Raw genomic sequence first — 14086 nt, 5'->3', positions numbered from 1 at the left:
ATTCCATTTCTACTCCCATATCCTTAAACACCTCGAAAATCACAATCTTCTCTGTGATCACCAGTATAGCTTCTGTAAGGCAAGATCAACTGGTGATATTCTTTCCTATCTTGATGATGCCTGGTCATCATCCCTGAGAGATTTTAGGGAGTTATATGTAGTTGCCCTTGGCATCGGGGTCTGATCTCTAAGTTCCCCTCTTTTGGCTTACCTCCTTCACTTTGCTCCGTCATTTCTAGCTTCTTCTCTGGCCGATCTATTTCGCTTACCTCCCTCACTTTGCTCCTTTATATCTAGCTTCCTCTCTGGGTGATCTATCTCTGTAGTTGTTGATGGATCAGCCTCCCTCCTTTTCTCCATCAGCAGTTGTTTCCCACAAGCCTCTGTCCTGTCCCCTACAATTTTTCTCCCTTTTTTTATTCCAACAATTTCCTCTCCTCCACTAATAATCTAATGCACTCATACGCTGACAACTCAGTGCTGCATTCATCCGCATCCTTCAGTTCTGCTCCCTCTTCTCTCACACGATGTGCATCTTGTCTTGACACAGCTTCCTCAGTAAATTCAGACTTGGATAGGATATCTCTGTAAGGTACACAAAATTTTGTTGAATTTAATGTACCAAGACCTAATTTCTACCCATCTCTCTATTGAAAACTCCTCACACCTCTTGTCTCTCGTTTGACGGTACTGTAATTCCACCTCTTGACTCATTGAACATACTTGGTATTACTATAACATCCACTCTTCTGAACAGTTGCTTTGTTTATACAAGGGATTGATTTGTCCTTGTATGGAGTACTGCTCTCACATTTGGGGTGGTTCTAGCTCTGTATCCTTACTTGACAGAGTTAAGTCGAAAGTGGTCTGATTTATGAACTGTCCCAGGCTAACTTCCAAACTTGACCCCTTGTCCTATATTGCAGTGATGGTTTACTTTCCCTCTTCTACAGGTATTACTTTGGTTTTTGCTCCTAAGAGCTGGCTGCTTGTGTGCCCCCACCACTAGCAAGACCATGCAATACTCGGTTAGCTGCTGTGTCACATGATTATTGTGTAGCCATCGGCAACTCAAGGACGGGCTGTTTTGATAGCTGCTTCTTTCCCTACATGTCAAAGCTTTGGAACTCTCTACCTTCTCATGTCTTTCCCAATAATTGTGACTTGGCACATTTCAAAAGATAGGTCTGTCACTTTCTATGAAATTCTTAAGTGCTTTCCCTTGTCTTTTCTTTTTGTTTCATAATTCTCTATATTTCAATTAAGGCCCAGCTTTGGTGTGTACTTTTGTCCTTGACTGGAGCCTTCAACATAGGAAAAAACTTGCACTCGCTCCTTCATTTTCAGGTCTCCAGCCTTCACAGCATTTTTCATTTTATTCATCCACATCCTCCTTGGTTCCCTCCACATCTGGCTTGTATACATTTAGTCATTCTTCCTTGACTAATCTTCTCCATATGTCCGAACCAGTACACCTTCAGCTGTGTAATAAATACATCTTTGTTACCCTGTCATTTCTTATTTGATTAACCCTCCTTACACCACATATTGTCCCCAGATATTTTATATACAATTTAAACCGTATCCTTTATATTTTTGTATAAGGCCCATGCCTCACATTTATGTAGCAACTGCATGATGACTATACCATTAAACATACACATCTTTGGCCTTAAAGAGAGTGACCTCTCTTTCCACATGTAGTTCAGTGCATCCAAGACCTTTGCCACCCTCGCCCAACTTATAGCTCACTTCAGCTCCCATGGTTTCATATTTTGCCTTATGCACTTCCAGATATCTAAAACACTTATTCCAAGGTCTTTCCATTCAAACTCACATTCCAAAAAACCTGTCTCTTTTCACTGCTGAACCTAATAACCTTGCTCTTATCCATACTTACACCAAATGTTCTCCTTACACACACTACCCCAAAGCTAGGAACCAGCTTCTGCAGTTTCATACTCATACTTGCTACTAGCACTATGTCATCAGCAGACAACAAGTGACTTGCTCCCTCTGCCCTCTTCCCTAGCATACTGCATACCTGCTCCTCTCTCCAGAACCCCTTCATTCTTCCCCCTTTCCACCCATCCTTAAGCAGATTAAACAGCCATGGTAACATCATACACCCCTGCTGCAAACCATTCTTCACCTGGAACCACTCACCCTCGTCTCAATCCACATGCACCCATGCCATACTCTCTCGATAAAAACTCAATATTCCTTTTGATAACTTTCCTTTCCTCTCTTCCTGCGCGTGCACGTGCCTTGCATCCTTGATAGAAATTTTTCACTGCCTCGAGCAACTTGCCTCCCACACCATATATTCTTAATACCTTCCACAGAGCATCTCTATCAACTCTATCATATGCCTTCTCCAGATCCATAAATGCTACATACAAATCCATTTGCTTTTCTAAGTATTTCTCACATACATTCTTCAAAGCAAACACCTGACCCACACATCCTCTACCACTTATGAAACCACACTGCTCTTCCCCAATCTGATGCTTTGTACATGCCTTCACCCTCTCAATCAATACCCTCCCATATAATTTACCAGGAATACTCAACAAACTTATACCTCTGTAATTTGAGCACTCACTCTTATCCCCTTTGCCTTTGTACAATGGCACTATGCACACATTCCGCCAATCCTCAGGCACCTCACCATGAGTCATACATACATTAAATAACCTTACCAACCAGTCAATAATACAGTCACCCCCTTTTTTAATAGATTCCACTGCAATACCATCCAAACCTGCTGCCTTGCCGGCTTTCATATATATATGTATATATATATATATATATATATATATATATATATATATATATATATATATATATATGTATATATATATACATACGTAAAAGCTTTGCGGAAGATGGGGGCCGGCAGGGCAGCGGGTTTGGATGGTATTGCAGTGTTAAATTACATATCAAATGCATCCACTCTATTACATTTTCTCCTCCATACTTCAGCATTTCAGCCATTGCCCATTTTACAATAGGACCCGGCATTTGTTTCCATATCCTTCCATCCTTCATAACCATGCATGTACCAACTGCTGCTTCACCTTCTGTATTCAGCAGGTCAAAATACTCTTTCTTTCTTCCTTTCACTATCTCCATCAAACTCGCATCCCTAGTAACATGTCCCTCAGCACTGTTAAACCTAATAACCTAAATTTATTTACATTTACTCTCAACTTCCTCTCACTCTCTCCCAAATTGGGATGCCAACTTCTGCAGTTTGTCATGAATCCTCCTAGGCCCCCTGACCCTCTACAGATTGCATCTCTGCTCCTCCCTCCAAGACCTATGAATTTACCTCCCATATCACCTCATCCATAAACAAACTAAACATCCATGGTGATACCATGCCCACTTTCACTTAGAACTGCTCACATGCCTTACACTCTTGATAAGAACTACCCTGCTTCTAATAACTTTCCTCTCTTTCATTTATGTATGCAATATCTTTCAAAATGGAAATCTATAAACTCTTCCATACACTTTCTCCAGATCCATACTTGCTACATACAAATCCTTGTGTTTCTCCAAGTATTATTACACACATTCGGAAAGCAAAAATTGGTATGTTTGAAGGAATGGTGGTTCCAACAATGTTATATAGTTGCGAGTTGTGGGCTATAGATAGAGTTGTGCGGAGGAGGGTGGATGTGCTGGAAATGAGATGTTTGAGGGCAATATGTGCTGTGAGGTGGTTTGATCGAGTAAGTAATAATAGAGTAGGAGAGATGTGAGGTAATAAAAAGAGTGTGGTTGAGAGAGCAGAAGAGGGTGTTTTGAAATGGTTTGGTCACATGGAGAGTATGAGTGAGGAAAGATTGACCAAGAGGATATATGTGTCAGAGGTGGAGGGAACGAGAAGTGGGAGACCAAATTGGAGGTGGAAAGATGGAGTGAAAAAGATTTTGAGTGATCGGGGCTGAACATGCAGGAGGGTGAAAGGCATGCAAGGAATAGAGTGAATTGGAACAATGTGGTATACTGGGGTCGACGTGCTGTCAGTGGATTGAACTGAGTGTGAACGAATGTGGCCTTTGTTGTCTTTTCCTAGCGCTACCTCGCGCACATGTGGGGGTAGGGGGTTGTTATTTCATGTGTGATAGGGTGGCGATGGAAATGAATAAAGGCAGACAGTATGAATTATGTATATGTGTATATATGTATATGTCTGTGGGTGTATATATATATGTATACATTGAGATACTTATATACAATATTGCGTTCTTTGTTTTCTGTTTATTAAGATTAGGAATATACCTGCATTGTACTTCATACTTTTTGACATTCAATTCTTATTTTGGTGAAAGATTGTAATGTGAAATATTACCTAGGAATGTAACCCCTCGTCATCCCATTGTTTACGGTAAAATCAGTGCACTATCTCATTTCTCGCTTGTTTTGCAGTAATGTAACTCCATTTTATGGTAGGGGATACCTGTATTTGATAATGCAAGAATGGATATGTAATCTAAAAACAAAAATGGATACGAACTAGAACCCATCAGTGATCTACATGAATAATGATTCACGTACACTAATATTCAGGTTTTGTCAAAGCCTTTTGCATTTCACTCGTAGAAGGCGACTAAAAGGGAAGGGAGCGGGGGGCTGGAAATCCTCCCCTCTCATTTTTTTTTTTTCAATTTTCCAAAAGAAGGAACAGAGAAGGGGGCCAGGTGAGGATATTCCCTCAAAGGCCCAGTCCTCTGTTCTTAACGCTACCTCGCTAATGCGGGCAATGGCGAATAGCATGAAAGAAAAGAAAAAGAACTTTCCTGCCACAACATATATTCATAGCACCTTCCACACACATTCTTCAAAGTAAACACTTGAGCCACACATCATCTGCCACTCTTGAAACCACATTATTCCTCCTCAATCTTATGCTCTCTGCTCTCAACCACCCTCTCAATCACCACTCATCCATACATCTTACCCAGCATACTCAACAAACTAATACATCTGCAGTTTGAAAACTCACCTTACACTTTGGATTTAAACATAGGCACTATGTATGTATTCCTCCAGTCTTTAAGCAGTTCTTCATGATCCATACACATGTTGACAGTCCTAATTAACCAGTTAGCAGCAGAGTTACCTCCATCCTTAAGAAATTCAGCTGCAGTATCATCTGCTTGAGCTGCCTTGGCACAATTCTTTGTATACAAGGCTTTTCTCCAAATCACTTGTCATAACTTTCTCACTTCACATACCTCCCTGACCCACACACCCTTTATCTGCCAACTTATCATCAAAGACATTCAACCATCCTTCAAAGTACTCACTTCATCTCTTCACCTCATCACTGCCTGTTGTCACTTCCCCATTTGCCCCCTTATCTGATGTGCCCATATGTTCTCTTGTTTTTTCCACACAGTTAACCTCCTTCCAAAAATATTATTCTCCCTTAGGTATGCTGATACTTGCTCACCCTAGCTTACTTTTGCCCTCATTCAACCCTTGCGCCTTCCTCTTGACCTCCTGCTGCCTTCCCTTGCACATCTCTCAGTCACTCACACTCCCTGTAAGTACTGCCCTTACTTCTCTCTCTTTTCATTTACAAGCAACTTTACTCTGTCATCTTACCACTCACAACTATTTCTAACTGCCCACCAACCTCCGCATACCATACACTTTTTTTCACATACCAGCACGGCTTCCCAACGTACCTATCGTTCCTCATCCAGTCCCTTATTTTTGTTGACTTTCACCTTTTGCCATTTTACTTTCAGTCTTTCTAGATATTTCTTCACACAATTCTTTTCCAAGCTCACATATTTTCACCACCCTCTTCTTATCATATCAATTTCTCCTATGTGAAACTGGTGAAAATGAAAGTAGATTGTTAGAGGTGGGTGATTGTTAGTGCTTAAGCAACTGTAAATGTAAGGAGGGTGGATGAGAGGTGAGTGCTTTGGGAGGAGCTGAATGAGTGTGTCAGCAGTTTTGATGTGAGACATTGAGTTTGAAAGCAGGACATACAAAATCCACATAGGTGAGTTAGATTGTTAGCAGACAGGCATGGGAACTGTAGGAAATATGGTCACTCTCAAGCAGTCGTGGGAACTATAGGAAACATGGTCTCTCTCTTTGTCTCCTGCCACTGACACAGGATCTGTCTCTGCATCCCCACCCACTAACACAAGGTTTGTCTTTGTGTCCCTTAATATCTACACAGGGTTAGATGATGATCATATAACAATAAAAGTTGTATTGTATACCAGTAACAAGGAGGTTTCTGTGCAGTGAAGATAAAGACCCATTGAGTTTCAATATGGTAAGAATCCCATAAGGTATTACTAGGACTGCCTTTGGACAAACACTCTCCAGTTTGGTTCCCCAAGTGTATCATTGGCATGGTAGCTATGGGAGTTGTGGCAGTTTAAAGAAAGATACGTTCTTTTCCTTGATAACATTGTTTCTTGCAGTGGATCAAAGGTCTTTTCCATGAAAACTTGTTGGAGAACTTTAAAGTCAAAAGACTTCTCTGACGAAAGAGAAGGTTGAGAATGAAATATGACTGAGGAGAGGGCAGTATTGATTAGGTCAGTCAGTGTCCTGTGATGTCTAACCTGAGATGAAAAAAAAATTCTGTGGACTGATGTCCAGTTCAGACATAATGCTAAGCAGACACTCTTCCATCTATGGCAAGAACCATAACAACTTTCATACATAAGTTAAATAGATTCAATTTCCTTCCATTTTAGGCTATTTCTCTCTTTTAGGATATGAATCCACACCCTCTAGACAAAGAATGGAGAGACCACCTACTGGATCCACTTGTTAGACCTCAAAATCTTCCTTCAGGAACTGAAGCCTATACTAGGTCCCTACAGGGAAAAACATCCTGATATGTCGCCATTTCCAAATGTGCTTTAAAGCACCCCTGAAATTGGCCATGATGCACCAAAGTTCAATTTTTTCTCTCTCGAAAAAAGGTAGAAGCAACAGCTTCAGTGTTATTACCCTTGATTGAGCAAGAGAAGGAGACTTCATTACCATTTTACATATTTGATTTAGCCTGGCAGCAGTTTCTTCCATGTAAAAGTTCTGTTTTTGGGTAGTTATACATGTGTGTGTAACACTTGGCCACATGAAATATTCTGTTAATGACCCCCAACTCTTAACAAACATACAGATCTCATGAATCCAAAATATGTAAGCATAACGTTGATAGCCTGAGCAAGGTACATATGCTGTAAAGAAAGTAGAAATCTTTATTCTTGAAATGCAAAGCAGTCCCTTTCTGGAGCACCAGTTTGATGATCTGAAACATTCCAAGAACTTCTGCCTTAAGAATAAACCTGCTTTCTAGAACAAACATCTGTGGCTAAGTGACCTATCCTGACATATTCTTTTGAATCTGTAGTAGTTAGGATATTATGGAATCTTTGAAATAAGCTAGCAAAACCAATTTCATGATAGTGCGGCAAATACGGCTGGAATTAACCTGACGGAAAATAATTTCATGATAGTCTGGCAAATATGGCCGAAATTAACCTGACGGAAGGTCTTTGTTGCTATGTTTAACCTAGAAGGCATCACTCTGAAATGTGAAGTTCTCTCACATACCATCATTAATTCTCAAGAACCTCCCCATCATGGGATGGATGGGTGTATGCCAGTGTCTACTTATTTTGTCAGATTAATTTTTTATATGCTCAGTAAGGGCTGCCATCACACTTCAGAATAACAATAAGTAGACTTTGAATTTAGACTTACAGTAATGTGGATTGGTTGTTATGGTTTGATTTTGGATAAATATAGTTTGGATAATAAGAGTTGATTAAACCTAAACACACCTAAGGTACTTGTTTAGGCATTATTATTGGAAACCCATTAAAAAATCTAGAAAGGTCATCTCCCTTGAATTAGCCAGCTAATATGCATTCATGCTGGTTATGGGACTTTCTCTTATGATTTTATAATTAGATGTGGAAGATTAGATTCTGAATTCATTTGAAAATAAGATTAATCTATATCTGTTTTCCATTTGCCTGGTTTGTGCTTAAGGAGAAGCTAGGTTACAGTGTGTACATTATCACTGTTTGTCTCATATTGTGATTCTTATGTAGAGCCTATAACCATGACCAAGTAGTAAAAGATATGTGCATTTTATTGCTGCATCCATCTACACATAAGTCTTGATATTGTATTGTGCTTGCATAGTACAAAACATTATATGTTATTCTCGCCAGCCATTTGCCTGGATCAGTGATTAATTCCCTCTGATAGTCCAGGAACACATAGTCCACTTGCCCATTCTTTTAGTTTAGGCCAATTGTCACTGTTGTAAAAGTTTAGATTTTTATACATCGCAATGTACCTCAGAAATTTGGTAAGTTTCAGTAGAACTATTGGAAATAAACATCTTACAGTAAAAAAAGTTTAAAGAATTACTTGTCTCTCATCAGTAAGAAAAGATATGCATGATGCTTGAGAGAGTTTTTAAGACTACATTAAAATCATGAAACAAATTTTTTCATGTCCCAACAGAGTGTCAGCACGAATAGGCCAGGTGGCTATGAAGCATGCAGCACTGCAGTACAACATGGATCCTAAGTTGGCTGTAACAAGGAATGAAAGGCATGCTCCTCTACCACCAAATCCATTTACAGGTCGGTTATTCCCATGGATTAAAAGGTCATATAAAAGATATGGAACGTTACATGCCATTTTATCTTTATACTTTTAACGTATATTATGATGCATTTCTTTGATAATTAGTGTTTCATATATTAGCACAGTAACGATGCTGTTTCCTGTGGGATGGGGTAGCGAGAGGAATGGTTGAAGACAAATGAGTATGAAAATGTACATGTGTATATATGTATATGTCTGTGTATGTATGTATGTATACGTGTGTATGTTGATATTCATTTATTTGTTATTTGTTTGTCATACTTTGTTGCTGTCTCCCGCATTAGTGAGATAGCGCAAGGAAACAGACGAAAGAATGGCCCAACCCACCCACAAACACATGTATATACATACACGCCCACACACACACACATACATACCTTTACATTTCAACGTATACATATACGTACACATGTACATATATACACATGTACATATTCATAGTTGCTGTCTTCATCCATTCCCATTGCCACCCTGCCACACATGAAATAGCATCCCCCTCCTCCGCACGTGTGCAAGGTAGCGCTAGGAAAAGACAACAAAGGCCACATTCATTCACACTCATTCTCTAGCTGTCATGTGTAATGCACTGAAATCACAGCTCCCTTTCCACGTCCAGGCCTCACAAAACTTCATTGTTTACCCCAGCACGTCGACCCTGGTATACCACATCGTTTCAATTTACTCTATTCCTTGCACGCCTTTCACCCTCCTGTATGTTCAGGCCCCGATCGCTCAAAATCTTTTTCACGCCATCCTTCCACCTCCAATTTGGTATCCCTCCACCTCTGACACATATATCCTCTTTGTCATTCTTTCCTCACTCATTCTTTCTGTGTGACCAAACCATTTCAATACACCCTCTTCTGCTCTCTCAACCACACTCTTTTTATTACCACACATCTCTCTTACCCTTTCATAACTTACTCGATCAAACCACCTCACACCACATATTGTCCTCAAACTCTCATTTCCAACACATCCACCCTCCTCCACTCAACCCTATCTATAGCCCATGCCTCACAACCATTTATATGTATGTTTGTGTATTCCAATGAGTCCATGGGGAAATGAAACATGATAGGATGCCATTTGGTAAACTTGTTTACCAAATGGCATCTTAGCTATGTCTCTTCATTGTATATCAACTGACTGTCATATTTCTTTCTTGTATCTCCCCTGATGATGTGATTATCACATGAAAGTGCTTTTGGAAACTTTTTTTTTTTTTTTTTTTTTTTTTTTTTTTATACTTTGTCGCTGTCTCCCGCGTTTGCGAGGTAGCGCAAGGAAACAGACGAAAGAAATGGCCCAACCCCCCCCCCCCATACACATGTACATACACTCGTCCACACACGCAAATATACATACCTACACAGCTTTCCATGGTTTACCCCAGACGCTTCACATGCCTTGCTTCAATCCACTGACAGCACGTCAACCCCTGTATACCACATGACTCCAATTCACTCTATTTCTTGCCCTCCTTTCACCCTCCTGCATGTTCAGGCCCCGATCACACAAAATCTTTTTCACTCCATCTTTCCACCTCCAATTTGGTCTCCCTCTTCTCCTCGTTCCCTCCACCTCCGACACATATATCCTCTTGGTCAATCTCTCCTCACTCATTCTCTCCATGTGCCCAAACCATTTCAAAACACCCTCTTCTGCTCTCTCAACCACGCTCTTTTTATTTCCACACATCTCTCTCACCATTACGTTACTTACTCGATCAAACCACCTCACACCACACATTGTCCTCAAACATCTCATTTCCAGCACATCCATCCTCCTGCGCACATCTCTATCCATAGCCCACGCCTCGCAACCATACAACATTGTTGGAACCACTATTCCCTCAAACATACCCATTTTTGCTTTCCGAGATAATGTTCTCGACTTCCACACATTTTTCAAGGCTCCCAAAATTTTCGCCCCCTCCCCCACCCTATGATCCACTTCCGCTTCCATGGTTCCATCCGCTGACAGATCCACTCCCAGATATCTAAAACACTTCACTTCCTCCAGTTTTTCTCCATTCAAACTCACCTCCCAATTGACTTGACCCTCACCCCTACTGTACCTAATAACCTTGCTCTTATTCACATTTACTCTCAACTTTCTTCTTCCACACACTTTACCAAACTCAGTCACCAGCTTCTGCAGTTTCTCACATGAATCAGCCACCAGCGCTGTATCATCAGCGAACAACAACTGACTCACTTCCCAAGCTCTCTCATCCCCAACAGACTTCATACTTGCCCCTCTTTCCAAAACTCTTGCATTTACCTCCCTTACAACCCCATCCATAAACAAATTAAACAACCATGGAGACATCACACATCCCTGCCGCAAACCTACATTCACTGAGAACCAATCACTTTCCTCTCTTCCTACACGTACACATGCCTTACATCCTCGATAAAAACTTTTCACTGCTTCTAACAACTTGCCTCCCACACCATATATTCTTAATACCTTCCACAGAGCATCTCTATCAACTCTATCATATGCCTTCTCCAGATCCATAAATGCTACATACAAATCCATTTGCTTTTCTAAGTATTTCTCACATACATTCTTCAAAGCAAACACCTGATCCACACATCCTCTACCACTTCTGAAACCGCACTGCTCTTCCCCAATCTGATGCTCTGTACATGCCTTCACCCTCTCAATCAATACCCTCCCATATAATTTACCAGGAATACTCAACAAACTTATACCTCTGTAATTTGAGCACTCACTCTTATCCCCTTTGCCTTTGTACAATGGCACTATGCACGCATTCCGCCAATCCTCAGGCACCTCACCATGAGTCATACATACATTAAATAACCTTACCAACCAGTCAACAATACAGTCACCCCCTTTTTTAATAAATTCCACTGCAATACCATCCAAACCTGCTGCCTTGCCGGCTTTCATCTTCCGCAAAGCTTTTACTACCTCTTCTCTGTTTACCAAATCATTTTCCCTAACCCTCTCACTTTGCACACCACCTCGACCAAAACACCCTATATCTGCCACTCTGTCATCAGACACATTCAACAAACCTTCAAAATACTCATTCCATCTCCTTCTCACATCACCGCTACTTGTTATCACCTCCCCATTTACGCCCTTCACTGAAGTTCCCATTTGCTCCCTTGTCTTACGCACCCTATTTACCTCCTTCCAGAACATCTTTTTATTCTCCCTAAAATTTACTGATAGTCTCTCACCCCAACTCTCATTTGCCCTTTTTTTCACCTCTTGCACCTTTCTCTTGACCTCCTGTCTCTTTCTTTTATACTTCTCCCACTCAATTGCATTTTTTTCCTGCAAAAATCGTCCAAATGCCTCTCTCTTCTCTTTCACTAATACTCTTACTTCTTCATCCCACCACTCACTACCCTTTCTAAACAGCCCACCTCCCACTCTTCTCATGCCACAAGCATCTTTTGCGCAATCCATCACTGATTCCCTAAATACATCCCATTCCTCCCCCACTCCCCTTACTTCCATTGTTCTCACCTTTTTCTATTCTGTACACAGTCTCTCCTGGTACTTCCCCACACAGGTCTCCTTCCCAAGCTCACTTACTCTCACCACCTTCTTCACCCCAACATTCACTCCTCTTTTCTGAAAACCCACACTAATCTTCACCTTAGCCTCCACAAGATAATGATCAGACATCCCTCCAGTAGCACCTCTCAGCACATTAACATCCAAAAGTCTCTCTTTCGCACGCCTGTCAATTAACACGTAATCCAATAACGCTCTCTGGCCATCTCTCCTACTTACATAAGTATACTTATGTATATCTCGCTTTTTAAACCAGGTATTCCCAATCATCAGTCCTTTTTCAGCACATAAATCTACAAGCTCTTCACCATTTCCATTTACAACACTGAACACCCCATGCATACCAATTATTCCCTCAACTGCCACATTACTCACCTTTGCATTCAAATCACCCATCACTATAACCCGGTCTCGTGCATCAAAACCGCTAACACACTCATTTAGCTGCTCCCAAAACACTTGCCTCTCATGAACTTTCTTCTCATGCCCAGGTGCATATGCACTAATAATCACCCACCTCTCTCCATCAACTTTCAATTTTACCCATATTAATCGAGAATTTACTTTCTTACATTCTATCACATACTCCCACAACTCCTGTTTCAGGAGTATTGCTACTCCTTCCCTTGCTCTTGTCCTCTCACTAACCCCTGACTTCACTCCCCAGACATTTCCAAACCACTCTTCCCCTTTACCCTTGAGCTTCGTTTCACTCAGAGCCAAAACATCCAGGTTCCTTTCCTCAAACATACTACCTATCTCTCCTTTTTTCACATCTTGGTTACATCCACACACATTTAGGCACCCCACTCTGAGCCTTCGAGGAGGATGATCACTCCCCGCGTGACTCCTTCTTCTGTTTCCCATTTTAGAAAGTTAATACAAGGAGGGGAGGATTTCCGGCCCCCCGCTCCCGTCCCCTCTAGTCGCTTTCTACGACACGCGAGGAATACGTGGGAAGTATTCTTTCACCCCTATCCCCAGGGATAATATACATATATATATATACACATACACACACACACACACACATACGCACATACACACACACACACACACATACATATATATACATATGAAAAATGTAAGAAACAATTTAGAAAACAAACTTTTAGCTTGAAATGAATGAAAAAAAATGAATGTCACATAATGGTTCAACCTCTGGCTATGGAAAGGAAATGTACAATTTATTCACACAAACGTCAATAGCAGTTCTCATCAATTTCACCACTGTGTCAATAAGCTTCAATGTCTAAGCTACATTTTTCTCCAACTTCACTATTTTCTTGTCAAAAACACCATGCATGAAAACTATCACTCCATTAACACAACTATAAACATTTACTTCCCCTTTAAAAGTTCTGGAAACTTAGTGTGTTTCATTTCCCCTTGGACTCATAGAAATATTCTTGATCACACACTAAATTGTGATCCTTTCCCCCATGTATGCATATATACTTTTTTTTTTTTTTTTTTTCTGTCTCCCGTGTTTGCGAGGTAGCGCAAGGAAACAGACGAAAGAAATGGCCCAACCCACCCCCATACACATGTATATACATACGTCCACACACGCAAATATACATACCTACACAGCTTTCCATGGTTCACCCCAGACGCTTCACATGCCCTGATTCAACCCACTGACAGCATGTCGACCCCGGTATACCACATCGATCCAATTCACTCTATTCCTTGCCCTCCTTTCACCCTCCTGCATGTTCAGGCCCCGATCACACAAAATCTTTTTCACTCCATCTTTCCACCTCCAATTTGGTCTCCCACTTCTCGTTCCCTCCACCTCCGACACATATATCCTCTTGGTCAATCTTTCCTCACTCATTCT

At 40.9% G+C, this 14086-nt stretch overlaps 1 protein-coding gene across 3 annotated transcripts in view; it reads left to right on the top strand.

Moving 5' to 3' along the window:
* The window catches only part of Sec15 (exocyst complex component Sec15), a 250812-nt gene that overhangs the window by 35703 nt on the left and 201023 nt on the right, over positions 1-14086 (top strand). For all 3 annotated transcript variants that reach the window (XM_071683731.1, XM_071683732.1, XM_071683733.1), the window contains exon 5: positions 8533-8654. In XM_071683731.1, coding sequence (XP_071539832.1) covers positions 8533-8654 — 122 coding nt within the window. The remainder of the gene's footprint in view (positions 1-8532; positions 8655-14086) is intronic.

This window comes from Panulirus ornatus, chromosome 37, assembly GCF_036320965.1.
Source record: "Panulirus ornatus isolate Po-2019 chromosome 37, ASM3632096v1, whole genome shotgun sequence".
Lineage (NCBI taxonomy): Eukaryota > Metazoa > Arthropoda > Malacostraca > Decapoda > Palinuridae > Panulirus > Panulirus ornatus.
The sequence above is the reverse complement of the archived record's forward strand: the minus strand, read 5'-3'. Positions and strand labels throughout refer to the sequence as shown.